Source organism: Peromyscus leucopus, chromosome 12, assembly GCF_004664715.2.
Source record: "Peromyscus leucopus breed LL Stock chromosome 12, UCI_PerLeu_2.1, whole genome shotgun sequence".
NCBI classification, from domain to species: Eukaryota; Metazoa; Chordata; class Mammalia; order Rodentia; family Cricetidae; genus Peromyscus; species Peromyscus leucopus.
In genome coordinates this window covers 59577663-59590081 of record NC_051073.1, presented here as the reverse complement: position 1 = coordinate 59590081, position 12419 = coordinate 59577663, and the positions used below count along the sequence as shown (strand labels likewise).

The 12419-nt window shown below is 45.7% G+C and overlaps 1 protein-coding gene across 1 annotated transcript in view; it reads right to left on the bottom strand.

The window, feature by feature from the left end:
* Casr (calcium sensing receptor) overlaps positions 1 to 11885 on the bottom strand; it is a 32304-nt gene extending 20419 nt beyond the window's left edge. The window contains 3 exon segments of the mRNA XM_028862270.2: positions 1999 to 2883; positions 7801 to 8107; positions 11463 to 11885. Coding sequence (XP_028718103.1) covers positions 1999 to 2883; positions 7801 to 8107; positions 11463 to 11647 — 1377 coding nt within the window. The 5' untranslated portion in view covers positions 11648 to 11885.
* Between the last annotated feature and the right edge of the window lie 534 nt (positions 11886 to 12419).

Sequence of the window (12419 nt, the reverse complement as noted above, 5' to 3'; positions counted from 1 at the left end):
AAAAATTAGGCAGAAAATGAATGGAAACACAGGAACTATGAAGCAAAGGCTGAGGGGCCCCCAAATGGATCAGGCCCTCTGAATAGGTGAGACAGTTGATTGGCTTGATCTGTTTGGGAGGCATCTAGGCAGTGGTACCAGGTCCTATGCTCATTGCATGAGTTGGCTGTTTGAAACCTGGGGCTTATACAGGGACGCTTGGCTCGGCCTGGGAGGAGGGGACTGGACCTGCCTGGACTGAGTCTATCAGGTCGATCTCAGTCCTCGGGGGAGGCTTTGCCCTGGAGGAGGTGGGAATGGGGGGTGGCCTGGGGGGAAGGGGAGGGGGCAGGAGGGGGAAGAACAAGGGAATCCATGGCTGATATGTAGAACTGAATGATATTGTAAAATAAAATAAAATAAAAATTAGGCAGAGAGCTATTGAAGAAGACACCCAACAGTTGATCTCTGGCTTCTGCAGGCACGTGATAGGTGTGCTCACACCCACACATGAACATACACCACACACCCATACATATAAATGATTACTGTGATAACCACACATCTGTATACAGCTTGCAAGTTGACAACTTGCTTTCATAGCTCATCTCATCTTGAAAAGAAGCTTGGGTGGACAGCAGGTTAGACACGAGGGCCGTGTTATGGGGAAAAAGCTGTCACTTAGAGATTCCTGGCTTGCCTAACATCACAGCTTAGAAAGGGGCTGCTGAAGCTGAATCATAAGTCAGGGGACACCCCCTTCCATTCTCATGAAGTCTCTCTGATAAAATCTGGAACCGAGAAAAAAAAACATACAAAGAGTGTAAAAGAGAGTCCAAATGAAAAACCAAAGTTCACATGCAGGACAGGAGCACCCATGTAGGATATCATTCAGACCCGGTTGTTTCCTTCGGAAGTTCATGAGATGACAGACATTGGTGATATCACGTCCATGTGTAATTCAAAATTTCAAGACAACTGAACGTTACCCTGTAAAACACCTGCAGGACCTTCACCTAAGTCCTGAGTTTTCTGTAGTTTGGGCTGGTTTCCCTTTGAAACATTTACTTAAGTCCTGAGTTTTCTGTAGTTTGGGCTGGTTTCCCTTTGAAACATTTACCTTTTTAGGTTTGCCTTGCCTTCCATACTTTGTGTCCCAAGCTTGTACTTAGCTGGCCAGCTGGCCAGTCCAGCACAGGCCAGTGATGTAATAAGAAGTGTAGTGTCTGAACACAGCACGGCTTTCCTTCTTGTTGGCGTATGGACAGAACAGGCACTGAACAAATGCTGGTTATTCACAAGGGTAAATTCACAAGGCAAGTTATTGAAGCCACACTAAATCGGTTACCAGACACTTGAGAACCTTTAGGAGTGATGCTTTCGGTGTTCTGGAAACATCGGATTAATGATCAGTTGAGCTGTAGCTTTCTAGCAACAGTTCATCAAACATCGGTTTAGTAAAAGTCAGTTTCTCAGATGTTTGATAAGGTTTCACGAATCAAAGCTCTACTTTGTGATCATTGTGATATTGTAACTTTTGTGATCACTCTGTCCACTACTAGTCCCTGTCTTAGCTGACCTAGAGTCACCTGGGAGATGAAGGCATACCCCTGAGTGTGTCCAGGAAGGTGCCTTTAGAGAGGATTAGCTGAGGAGGAGACACATGCTGATGCTGGCACCTTCCCCACTACCTGAGGGGATGGAACGGGGTTCAGGGAGGGGGAGAGGAGAAGATGAGTGCTAGAAGGTTCTTGTCTTTGCTTCCTGGTTGGTCAGGAAGCGAACAGTTCTTTTATGCCACATACTATAATGGCTATGGTGTCCTTCCCAAGAACATGGGACCAAATGTCCATAAACTGAACCCTTGGAAACCATGAGCTGGGGCAAATTCTCCTTTAAGTTGGTGTCTCAGGTGCTTTGGGTCACAGTGACACAAAAGGAAATAACTATATTTCTTTGCTGGGTCAGCCCGATTCTGCTTTATCACACAGAGAACAGCTAGCTACGTGAGAGACTTACCTGCCAGGCCTCAACCTTCTTGATGTCTGCACAGGACCCATTGGTGAAAAGCCCTCTTCCAGGTAAACAGGTATATATATCTTGCAGGGCATGGGCAATGGAGTAGACAGCTAAGTACACGTTGTAGGATATCCGTAAATGTTCGTAATCCATGTAAGGGGTCTCCACACTGCTGATGTTCTCATCCCCTGTGCAGGGGGGTCGGAAGGCAGTGGAACTATTGCTTAACCTGTTGCCACCTTCCTCGTGACTTCTTATGAACGTGTCCACAGGTAAAGGTCCTTTAGCGCCTTCTTGCAGGTGGCAGTTAAATGTTTCTTCCCAAAACTCTTTGGCAAAACCGTTGTGGACAGACTTCCTGGGATGGACTTTCTGCAGGAATTCTCGGAAGCCTGGGATCTGCCCGGCCTTCAGACCGAACCCGATGGTGCCCCCGACCACATGGAAGTATTCAGGCACAGCAATCAAGGAGGAGCTGGCCCAGGCCTCACTGGCCAGCCAGATCCTGCCTGTGATATTGCGCCGCACGATCTCCTTGATGAGGGGCTCTAGGTCTGGGCCGCTGGAGAAAACGACGATGACCTTGGCTGTGGAGTTCTGGATCACTTCCACCACCTGCTGGATCTCTTCCTCATCAGAGTATTGGGAAATGAGCTCGCTGAAGTCAATGCAGATGTCCCTCTCTTCTGCTTCCTCTCGGAACTTCTCAATGCCTGGCCGGCCGTAGTCATCATCCGCGGCAATGGTACCCACCCAGTTCCAGCGGAAATACTCGATAATGTCCGCCATGGCGGTGGCCTGGTGCTCATCGTTGGGGATGGTGCGGAGGAAGGATTTGTACTGGTTCTTGTTGCTGAGGAGCCTGCTGGAGGAGGCGTAACTCACCTGGGGAAAGTCGAGAACGAAGAATGAGTGCGTAAATGAGGTTCTAGCTGAGTCTCAAGACTTACCTCAAGGTCTCTTACCAAAGGAGTTCAATGCGGGCAGGATGGACGTCTGAGAAAAATCAGATAGTTCTACCCCCAACGTGAACCCCCAAGTACCTGTTAGTTCCCAGTGCATGATTCTTCATGATAATGCCTTCAAAACTGGGTTTAGCAATCGCCTTAACCCCTCCATAGTGAAATGTGCTGATCTCTTTAAGGAGTCTTGTGTCCCCTATCCCCATGTCTTCTAGCTTCCTCTGAAACACCTCTTTGGTTACATTAGATCCATGTGTTCACTTGGCACATGCTTTGCCTGTTGGGCCCATGTTTTTTTTTTTTTTTTTTTTTTTTTTTTTACCCAAGACAGGGTTTCTCTGTGTAGTTTTAGTGCCTGTCCTGGATCTCGCTCTGTAGACCAGGCTGGCCTCGAACTCATAGACATCTGTCTGGCTCTGCTTCCCAAGTGCTGGGATTAAAGGCATATGCCAGGACTGAGCGGCTTTGGGCCCAGGTTTTGATCTGAACATTACAGCTCCCCACACTGTTGTGAATGCTTTGTTCATAACCCTCCTCTGGGAGAACCAGCCTCCCTATGGTTATAAACTTGAGACTCTTCAGAGGACCCCCAAAGAGGTTCTTCCTCCTACTCACTCATTTTCTCTCTTCCCATGTCCCAGTTATTTCCTGCATTCCTTTCCTACTTGTCCCTGCTCTTTAGATGAAATTAGCACCAATTACGGGGAATTCTGAGAGCTCTTTAGCCTTTAGGCTCAGGTAAATCAATCAAGCTCAGGATGTAAGCTCAGTTGCCCCGAACTTCAATAGCAATAACGAACATCACCAAATGTCATCAGAAAAACACCCTTTCCTCCGACTTCTCAGTGGTTCAACCACCATACAAAGCCCTGCTTGTTCAGCTGTAGGTGAGGACTAAACCTCCTTGCCTACTACCCTCTGATGTGAATCTCAAAAAACATTATTGAGGCTGAAAAGGAAGCCCGGAGAAGGCATGTTGTTGATAGGTCCCACTCTGCACTGTAGGCAGGTCTATATTTGTTCGTGGGTGTCCATCAAGGAAAGAAATTCTGTAATGTTCAGAGATCGCTGCTTGGAAAGAGCTCAGATATCATTAGGTAGGACAGAGCTCTGTAATGTTCTAGAAAAATATTGTGGTTGAGCCGGGTGGTGGTGGTCTTTAATCCCAGCACTCACGAGGCAGAGGCAGGTGAATGTCTGTGCGTTCGAGGCCAGCCTGGTCTATAGAATGAGTTCCAGGACAGCCAGAACTGTTGCACAGAGAATCACTGTCTCGAAAAACCAAAATAAAATAAAATAAAATAAAATAAAAATAAAAAATCATGGCACAGAAGATGGTCAATGGAAGAGCTGGTTAACCAAGAGTCGCTTCTCCCCAGGCCACGCTCCATGCCTCAAAGCTGCAGAGGATCAACACTTCTGCTTGGGCCCCTAGCAGCACCCTGGGTGTCAGCACAGCTCACCCGCTAGGGAGTCCCAAGTTATTAGAGCATTTCTTCTGATGAACAGGGCAGCTGTCCCCTTCACAGAGTCCTTCTGGGAAGTGAAGTAGCATTTGACAGGGTTTGTTCACTGGTTTCCTAAAGCACGCTCGAGCTTCCAGAAAACAAGCGGAAGTGACCTACAGGAACACTTTTCAGATACTTCTTACTAATCAGCTTTGTTTGGGCAATGTTTTAAAATAAACATTCCCACTAGGCTCCTTTGCATCGATTAAGAGTCTATATATGAAAAATGTCAAAAGAAAGACTCAACCAAATTTGCCAAAGGCAAGTGTAGCTTCTCTGGCAGTTTTTTTTTTTTTTTTTTTTTTTTTTTTTTTTTTTTTTTTTTTTTTTTTAAGTTTATTTATTATGTACACAATGTTCTGCCTGCATGTATGCCTGCACTCCAGAAGAGGGCATCAGATCTCATTATGGATGGTTGAGAGCCACCTTGTGGTTGCTAGGAATTGAACTCAGGACCTCTGGAAGAACAGCCAGTGCTCTTAACCTCTGAGCCATCTCTCCAGCCCCTCTGGCAGGGTTTTGATCTTAGAACCTGTAATATGAAACTGACACCTTTTAAAATCTGAATAATCCCCTCCTGCTCCCACAGAGTTTCAGGATCTAGGTGGTTAGAGGGAATGATTTGTGTACATGTTATTAGTTATTGAGAGCCTCTTTGGAGGTTCTAGCTGGAGAGCACAGCTACTTTTATACATAACTCCCCCCGCCCCCGACTGATTGGTCCTCCTCTATTCAGGGAGGGTCCTCCTTGACCATGTGAACAGCTTCAGGAAGAATGTATATGGAGTGGAGAGGGAGGAAGGGGACATCTGCCTAGCCAGCCTGATTAGCTGAATGGATCAATGGGGTGACAGATGTCCTAGCCAGATCACCACCACACCCACGTTATTAATTTTTGAAAGCTTTGTAGATCTGAAAAACTGGCTACAGAGTCAGGGTTTTGCAAGGACAAAATTTACCATCTTTAATATCTGCCCATCATTGGTCATTCCTTTATTTTCTTTTGAAAAAAAATGAAACAAAAATGTTCATAAAGGGATACAAATTAAAACCCAAACTATGTCTCATGGATATATTTTCTTAATGTATTTAATATAATTTTGACCACCTATAAAGTCAAGTAAATGTCACTCAGTGTCCTTCCTTCAAAGAAAAGGCCTTAAAAACACATCCAACTTTTCTTGACAGAGGGGGAAAAGTATGTGGATAATTTGGAAACCTGTTCTGACCAGTTTCTTCCAGCTGGCTTTTTTTGTTACAGCCTCTTGGTGGCATGACTGATGTAAGTAACAGGGCCAGGCACATGGCCCTACCCACAGAGCACCGCTTCCTGGCTCTGCAATGCCACTCGCTGGGGAAGCATCAAAGTTCCAGATAAGCTGTATCCTAGTCTCTTTAACCATGATGTCTGCAGGATGGACCCAGGCAGAGGGATTTTTTTTTTTAAAGCTCCCTAAGTGATTCTAACGTGAAGCCACAGCAAAGAACTCCTGATGAAGATGAACACAGTAATTTGACTGATAATCACTATAGGTGTTGTTGTTGTTGTTGTTTTGAGACAGAGTATCACTCTGTAGGTAGCGCTGGAACTCACTACGTAGAGCGGGCTGGTCTCAAACTCCCAGTGTGTACATCACTACCCGCAGCCCACAGCAGTCCTCTTATTCCTTCCATCATTCATACTCTTGTCTTTCATTCTAGCCAAGCTGAAATGAAGCTCTACCCTTCACATTCTTTTTTTAAAATCTGTTGCCATTTCCATCTTGTACCACTTGGCTATGGGATAACAACTTATGATCCAGGTGCATTTAAAACAATGCTGCACATATTTAAACATGCCCAACATGTCTGGTGGGGACTGGGTCAAAGCATTTTGGCACAAAAATGGCAAAGACAGGGCTTTCTTATGGGGAACATCTTTGCTTCCTGAAAGTAAGGGTTCCGTCCACAATGACAAGAATGCCTGTGTTGTTACATGTCTGCAAAAGGGTTGAGGCTGTAAGCAAAGAAGCAGACCCCTTTGCAAGAAGAGAAATGGGAATTTATTCATATGAATTTCAGATTAAATTTCAAATATTAAACACCGGAAAAAAATCCAAGTCTGATCTTTAATTTACAGTTGAATGCTAATACCACAACCAAGCTGATGGACATGGACATTTAAACTTCTTGCAATTCTCACTACAATAAAGTGATGTAATAGATCTATAATTATTAATTCCAAGAAAGGTTGGCTTGATGGGCCATAGCACTAAAGGGGAAAATCAGGTAATAAATTGGCATTTAGAGCTGGCTGTCGTTTGGTATGGTAGAGGAGGAATACAACTTTGAATCAATGCTTATAAAATACTTGCTTTGGTGAATGATTGGTATTTGAAAATGCACCAGGCTAAGTTCCTGCAGGATGGAGACTGTTTGTTCATACACACTTTGTAAATATTTGTTGGGGGAATTAGAGTACGCTCCATTTCAGAATGTGTGGGACAGTGATTACACTTCTGTTTTATGGGGAATCATGCTTTATTTCCCTCTGATAGGGAAGAAATGTTGAGGGATCAGAATTAGGGGCAGATATTTTTGGTTTGAACGGTGAGACTCACATCATAGGACCTTACTCCTTTTGATAAAAATAGAATGTCAGTTCCTAAAGGAGTGAACTGGGAAATAACAGGAAAAAAAGATCAAGTTGTATACTTTCAAGTTATGTTTAAAAGAGTACTGGAGGAGCAGAGAAGGTCTCAGGGACTTCTGGCGCTCATGTTACACTGCTGTGACTACCTTTGTGCCCAGGGAAAGCCAGAGAGGACATTGTTAGCACATGACTCTCCAAACCTGCTTCTCCTCCTCTCTGCCTCTGGTGCCCATCTAAGGAGATGCCAGTTGGACTGGAAGGATGGCTCAGAGGTTAAATGGCTGAACTGTTCTTTTTTTTTTTTTTTTTTTTTTTTTTTTTCCGAGACAGGGTTTCTCTGTGTAGCTTTGCGCCTTTCCTGGAACTCACTTGGTAGCCCAGGCTGGCCTCGAACTCACAGAGATCCGCCTGCCTCTGCCTCCCGAGTGCTGGGATTAAAGGCGTGCGCCACCACCGCCGCCCAGCTGAACTGTTCTTTGAGAGAACTTTAGTTTGATTCCCAGCACCCATGTTGGGTGCCTCACAACCACCTGAAACTCCAGTTCCAGGAGATCTGACACCTCTGGTCTCTGAAGGCACTGGCACGCATGCACATACCTTCATGCATGCGCGCGCGCGCGCGCGCGCGCGCGCACACACACACACACACACACACTTAAAAATAATAAAAACTATGTCTTAGAAAGGAAGGCAGCAGTACCTGGGGGATGTAGAAGAGGCCCAGCAGGTTGGCTACTGCCGTGGAGACCCCCGAGCCGGTTGCTCCCACCACTGCAATCGTCGAAGGGATGTGTTCTGAGCAGTTGCAGAACTCATCCAGGTTCAAAGAGTCGATTTTGTTCTGGGCCACAAAACTCAGGGTGGCCTCCAAGGCCTTGGAGACGGTGTTGCAGGTGTCGAATATCCTGTAGCCCAGCGTCATGTTGGGAAGAAGGGCAGGGCTGCTGTTTATCTCCTCTATGGCAAATATCATGGCTTGTAACCATCGAAATCCACGGAAGTTATACCTGGAAGGAAGACGTGAAAGTAAGCAGTGGGAGGCCCTGGCCAGCTCTGAGCGCAAGGGCCTCCTGGGCTGTGCTTGAGTTGAGGTTCAAGAGCCTCTGTGTAAAAACAGAAGACAACATTTTCCAATAAGGCTGGCTTTAAAGGGGTCATGAGACAGGCAAATTTCCTAGCAAATATGTCCCTTTGAATTAGAGGACAATAACAGAAAGGACTATTTTGATACTTAATTGAATAATTTTTAGCTGCGATCTATAGCATAAAATTCGCAGTAGCTAGTTGAAGGATTTTCGTCAAGGGAAGCCATGGCTGGGTGTGTCAGTGCAGGCCCCTGTGAATGGCAGCCCTTGGCAGGTTGGAGCAGAAAGGTCGTGAGTTTCAGGCCAGCCCTGGGCTACATAGCAAGTCTTTGCCTTAAAAAAAAAAAGTCAGCCGTGGATTTCTTCATCTGCTTCCTTCAGTCACTGGATGAGGGTTCTATGATGACAGGTAGGATAGTCAGATGCCTATGGTGGGTTACTTTGTGCGGCCTTGGTGCAGGGAGGAGGGGCTTGGACCTGCCTCAACTGAGTGTGCCGGGCTCTGCTGACTTCTCTGCCTTGCCTTGGAGAGGGTGGGAGTGGGAGGTGGGTTGGGAGGAATGCTGGGGGGGGCAGGAGGAGGGAGGACAGGGGAATCTGTGGTTGGTGTGTAGGGTGAATAGAAAATCTCTTAATTAAAAAAAAGAAGAAGAATTAGCCGGGCGGTGGTGGCTCACGCCTTTAATCCCAGCACTCAGGAGGCAGAGCCAGGCGGATCTCTGTGAGTTCGAGGCCAGCCTGGGCTACCAAGTGAGTTCCAGGAAAGGCGCAAAGCTACACAGAGAAACCCTGTCTCAAAAAACCAAAAAAAAAAAAAAAAAAAAAAAAAAAAAAAAAAAAAAAAGAAGAAGAAAGAAAAAAAGAAAGGAAAAAGTCACCAGGGGACTGTAAACCAGATCAGGATAGTAGTGTGTGGGAGCCTGAAAACAAGCCCAGGTTTGCAGACTTGTCACAGATTTAGACTGTGACAGACATTCCTGGAGGCTAAAGTAGCAAACAGAGTCAACCCTTTGTAGATAAATAAGTATTTGAAGACCACATACAGATTATGAAGATGCCTTAAGAACCGAATGCTTGCCCAGCAGAGGTAGCCCACGCCTTTAATCCCAGCACTCTGGAGGCAGAGACAGGTGGATCTCTGTGAGTTCGAGGCAGCCTGCATCTACAAAGGGAGTTCCTAGATAGCCAGGACAGTTACACAGAGATACTCTATCTTGAAAAAAAAAAAAACAACAACAAAAAAAAAACAAGAGAAAAGGAAAGAAAAGAAAGGAATTGCATGCTTTGGGCTAATTTATAATTCCTGTTTTAGAAAATGATCATTACTGCTTTTCAAAGAAAATTATTTTAAATAAAAATCAAATAGGTCAACAAAGAAATGATACCAGTTCTCCTTCTCCCAGGCTTGGGAGGGTGAAGGATGAATAAATGTGGTGCCTCAGTGAATGGGGGTCCAGCGGAAAAACCCTCACATGGGGCAGGCTCCTCCTCTGTGTTGTGGGCCCAGGACTCAAACTCAGCGACAGGAGGAGAATCCTGACTCACTGTATTCTACCAGATGGTCAGATGGTCATGGTTCCAGAGTTCTTGGTCTAACCCTCAATGTGAAATTTGCCTGGTCACTTCACGTTTCTTTCGCTATTTAATTACCTTTTTCACACTTGTAAGATTATTAGGAGATACTAAATTATTTTTAAAATGTAACTAGGTTTTTTTTTGTTTGTTTGTTTTTTTGGATAAAACCACTGCTGTACTGATTTCACTGTCTTTAATACATTTCCAGGGCAAGCCCCTTGTTTCTTTTGATGTCTGTTCCATAAGAAACAACTCAGACAGTGTTTGTCCACGTGGAGCATCTGAAGAATACAGTCAATATTAATACAATTTTGCACTTATTTTTTTTCCATATTCATGAGAAAAAAAATGTGAAAACGTCACTGGCTGCCCTGATGGCATGAACAGAAATCCACTTTTGTTGGGATAACGTCGTCGATCTTTCACTTTATTTTCCAGGAAGCTCAAGGTGAAATGCTGGACCTTTCTCGAAGCCGCAAGGTGCAGAGGGAAAGCGCTGCTCTCTGAGGAGCTGAGTCACTTGTGATGTGAGCTCATGGCCTCTGAGGTGTCTTCCAGCTAATCGAGGTGACATTGTGGCAATCACATCCTACTACAGAGCTGTGGATGGAAGCCACATTCTAAAGGGTCACAGTCAAGGAGAGAGCGAGAGCTGGGGGACAGAGCAGTGAGGGCCTAAAAGAAATCACGTGTAAGCGGATCTGACGGGAAAACGGAGACTATGGGCTTGGAGAAGAAAAGATTTAGGGGGACCTATTAGCTGTCTTCAGACGTTTTGAGAGGCCTCAAGATACCTAAGCAATCTGTGATGTCCCATCTACGCCAGGTACGTTCTCTGGGCGTGACAGGGTCAAAGGTGGGTAGCGTGGGCAAGAGGGTAGAGGAAGGAGGCTCTGCTTTTTATGAGAAAGATGTCTTAACAGAAAAAGTTTCAAAATGCAGCAGGCTGTATTTGGAAAGTGCTTGCTGGAGTCTTAGTGGCTACACTGTTTCTCTTAAATAAATTCCTGTATCAAAGGTGAACAACAGAAAAAGGGGAAGCAGCCTATACTTACAGATCACTGGAGCTTCTGGGTCCGAGGGAAACTTTCTATGAAAGTTTACAAGAGCCAAAACGGACTCTCTTCTATACAGTTTTAATCACTCAGCTGATGAATGGATTCATTCATTCATTTTGCAGTGTTGAGGATAGAATTCAAGTGCATTGTAGAAAAGGCTGTACCACTAGGTGAAATTCCCAGCCCTTGTTACCTTCTATATTTGTCTGTGTTTTTGAGACAAGGTCCTGCTACTGAGCCAGGGTCCTGCTACTGAGCCAGGGTCCTGCTACTGAGCCAGGGTCCTGCTATGTAACCTGGAACTCTCAATCCTCCAGCGTCTTTGCTGGAATTGCAGTATGTACCACCCTGCTCAGCTCCTTCTTGGTCTTGGCATTGAGCAACATGCTGCCAGATGCTGTCACTAGGTGGACAATGATGCTCTCTGGCTACCAAATGATTGGCCCTAGGCAGGCCTGGTGTTTGGATACCTTTGACATTTTATTTATTTGGAAAAAGACTTCTTTACAGAAAGAAAAGGGAGGAGTCAATACGCCTCAGTATGATAACCCAAGCGAAAACAGGTTTTTAAAGTTCCTTTGGGTCCAGGACAGCTTTTCTCCATCCACCCAGAGATGGACAGACCCCAATGCAGCCTGCCTTACCTAATGCACTCCACGGACTCTGGTCTTGACTTCAGATCTTGATCTTTGGCTGCTACTCCAAAATGGATAGGAAAGAGACCCCCAAGGATGATGTCCCCCTTCTTTTGAGCTCGCTGGTCAGGCCCATAGGCAGAGGAGTGCCAGGCGAGAGCCAAGAGGGCCAAGCAGCAGCTGTAAGGTGCCATGGCTCTGCCTTCTCCCTAGGGGGACAGTCAAAGGTGCTAGTGGTCTGGGGGCACGAGAACTCCCCCCCCCCTTGGTGCAGTTCACGCCTTCTGGTGGGGACACATGTCTACAGAGTGGTTAATGACGGAATAGAAGTGATTGCGTTTGCTTCTCCATTTCTGCCCTCTCCATGGCAGAAGTGTAGGGTGGGTGGTCCTCCAGTCCTGAGAAGCGACATCATGTAGAGACTGCCCCAGATGCTTTCTAAAAAAAGAGAGAGAGAGAGAGAGAAAATGGATTCAGGCAAACCTACATCCCATCTTAGTACCAGGACAGAGGTAGCTCAGAATTTCTGTGGCTTAGAATCACAGTTTTACTGAACTGTGTGCGAGACACAGAACATTTCAGTCGCCCACATTGCAGAAGGACGGTATCCAGTTCTGAGAGGCCACGTTCTAAAGAGGCCACCCATAAACGTGGCCTGCTCTGCAGCCGCTGACCGTAAACCACTCATCTTTCTGCATGAAGGATGCATGGACATGTCCCCAGAGTTGCAGCTCCTTCAGTTCAAAATACCAATGATACTTTATTCCCTGTATGTTCCTATAGGAAACACAGACCAAGATACATTTAAGTTTAAATCCGACTTCAGATCAAGCAAAAATGTCAGAAAAGATCACTCATTCCGCATTTCTTTTGATAGTCCCACCCCTTTTAGTTAAGATCTCTGTTCCCAGTTTGTAAGGTAAGAGTTTGCAAGGTCTTTAAGAACAGTTCGTACCAAGCACAGCC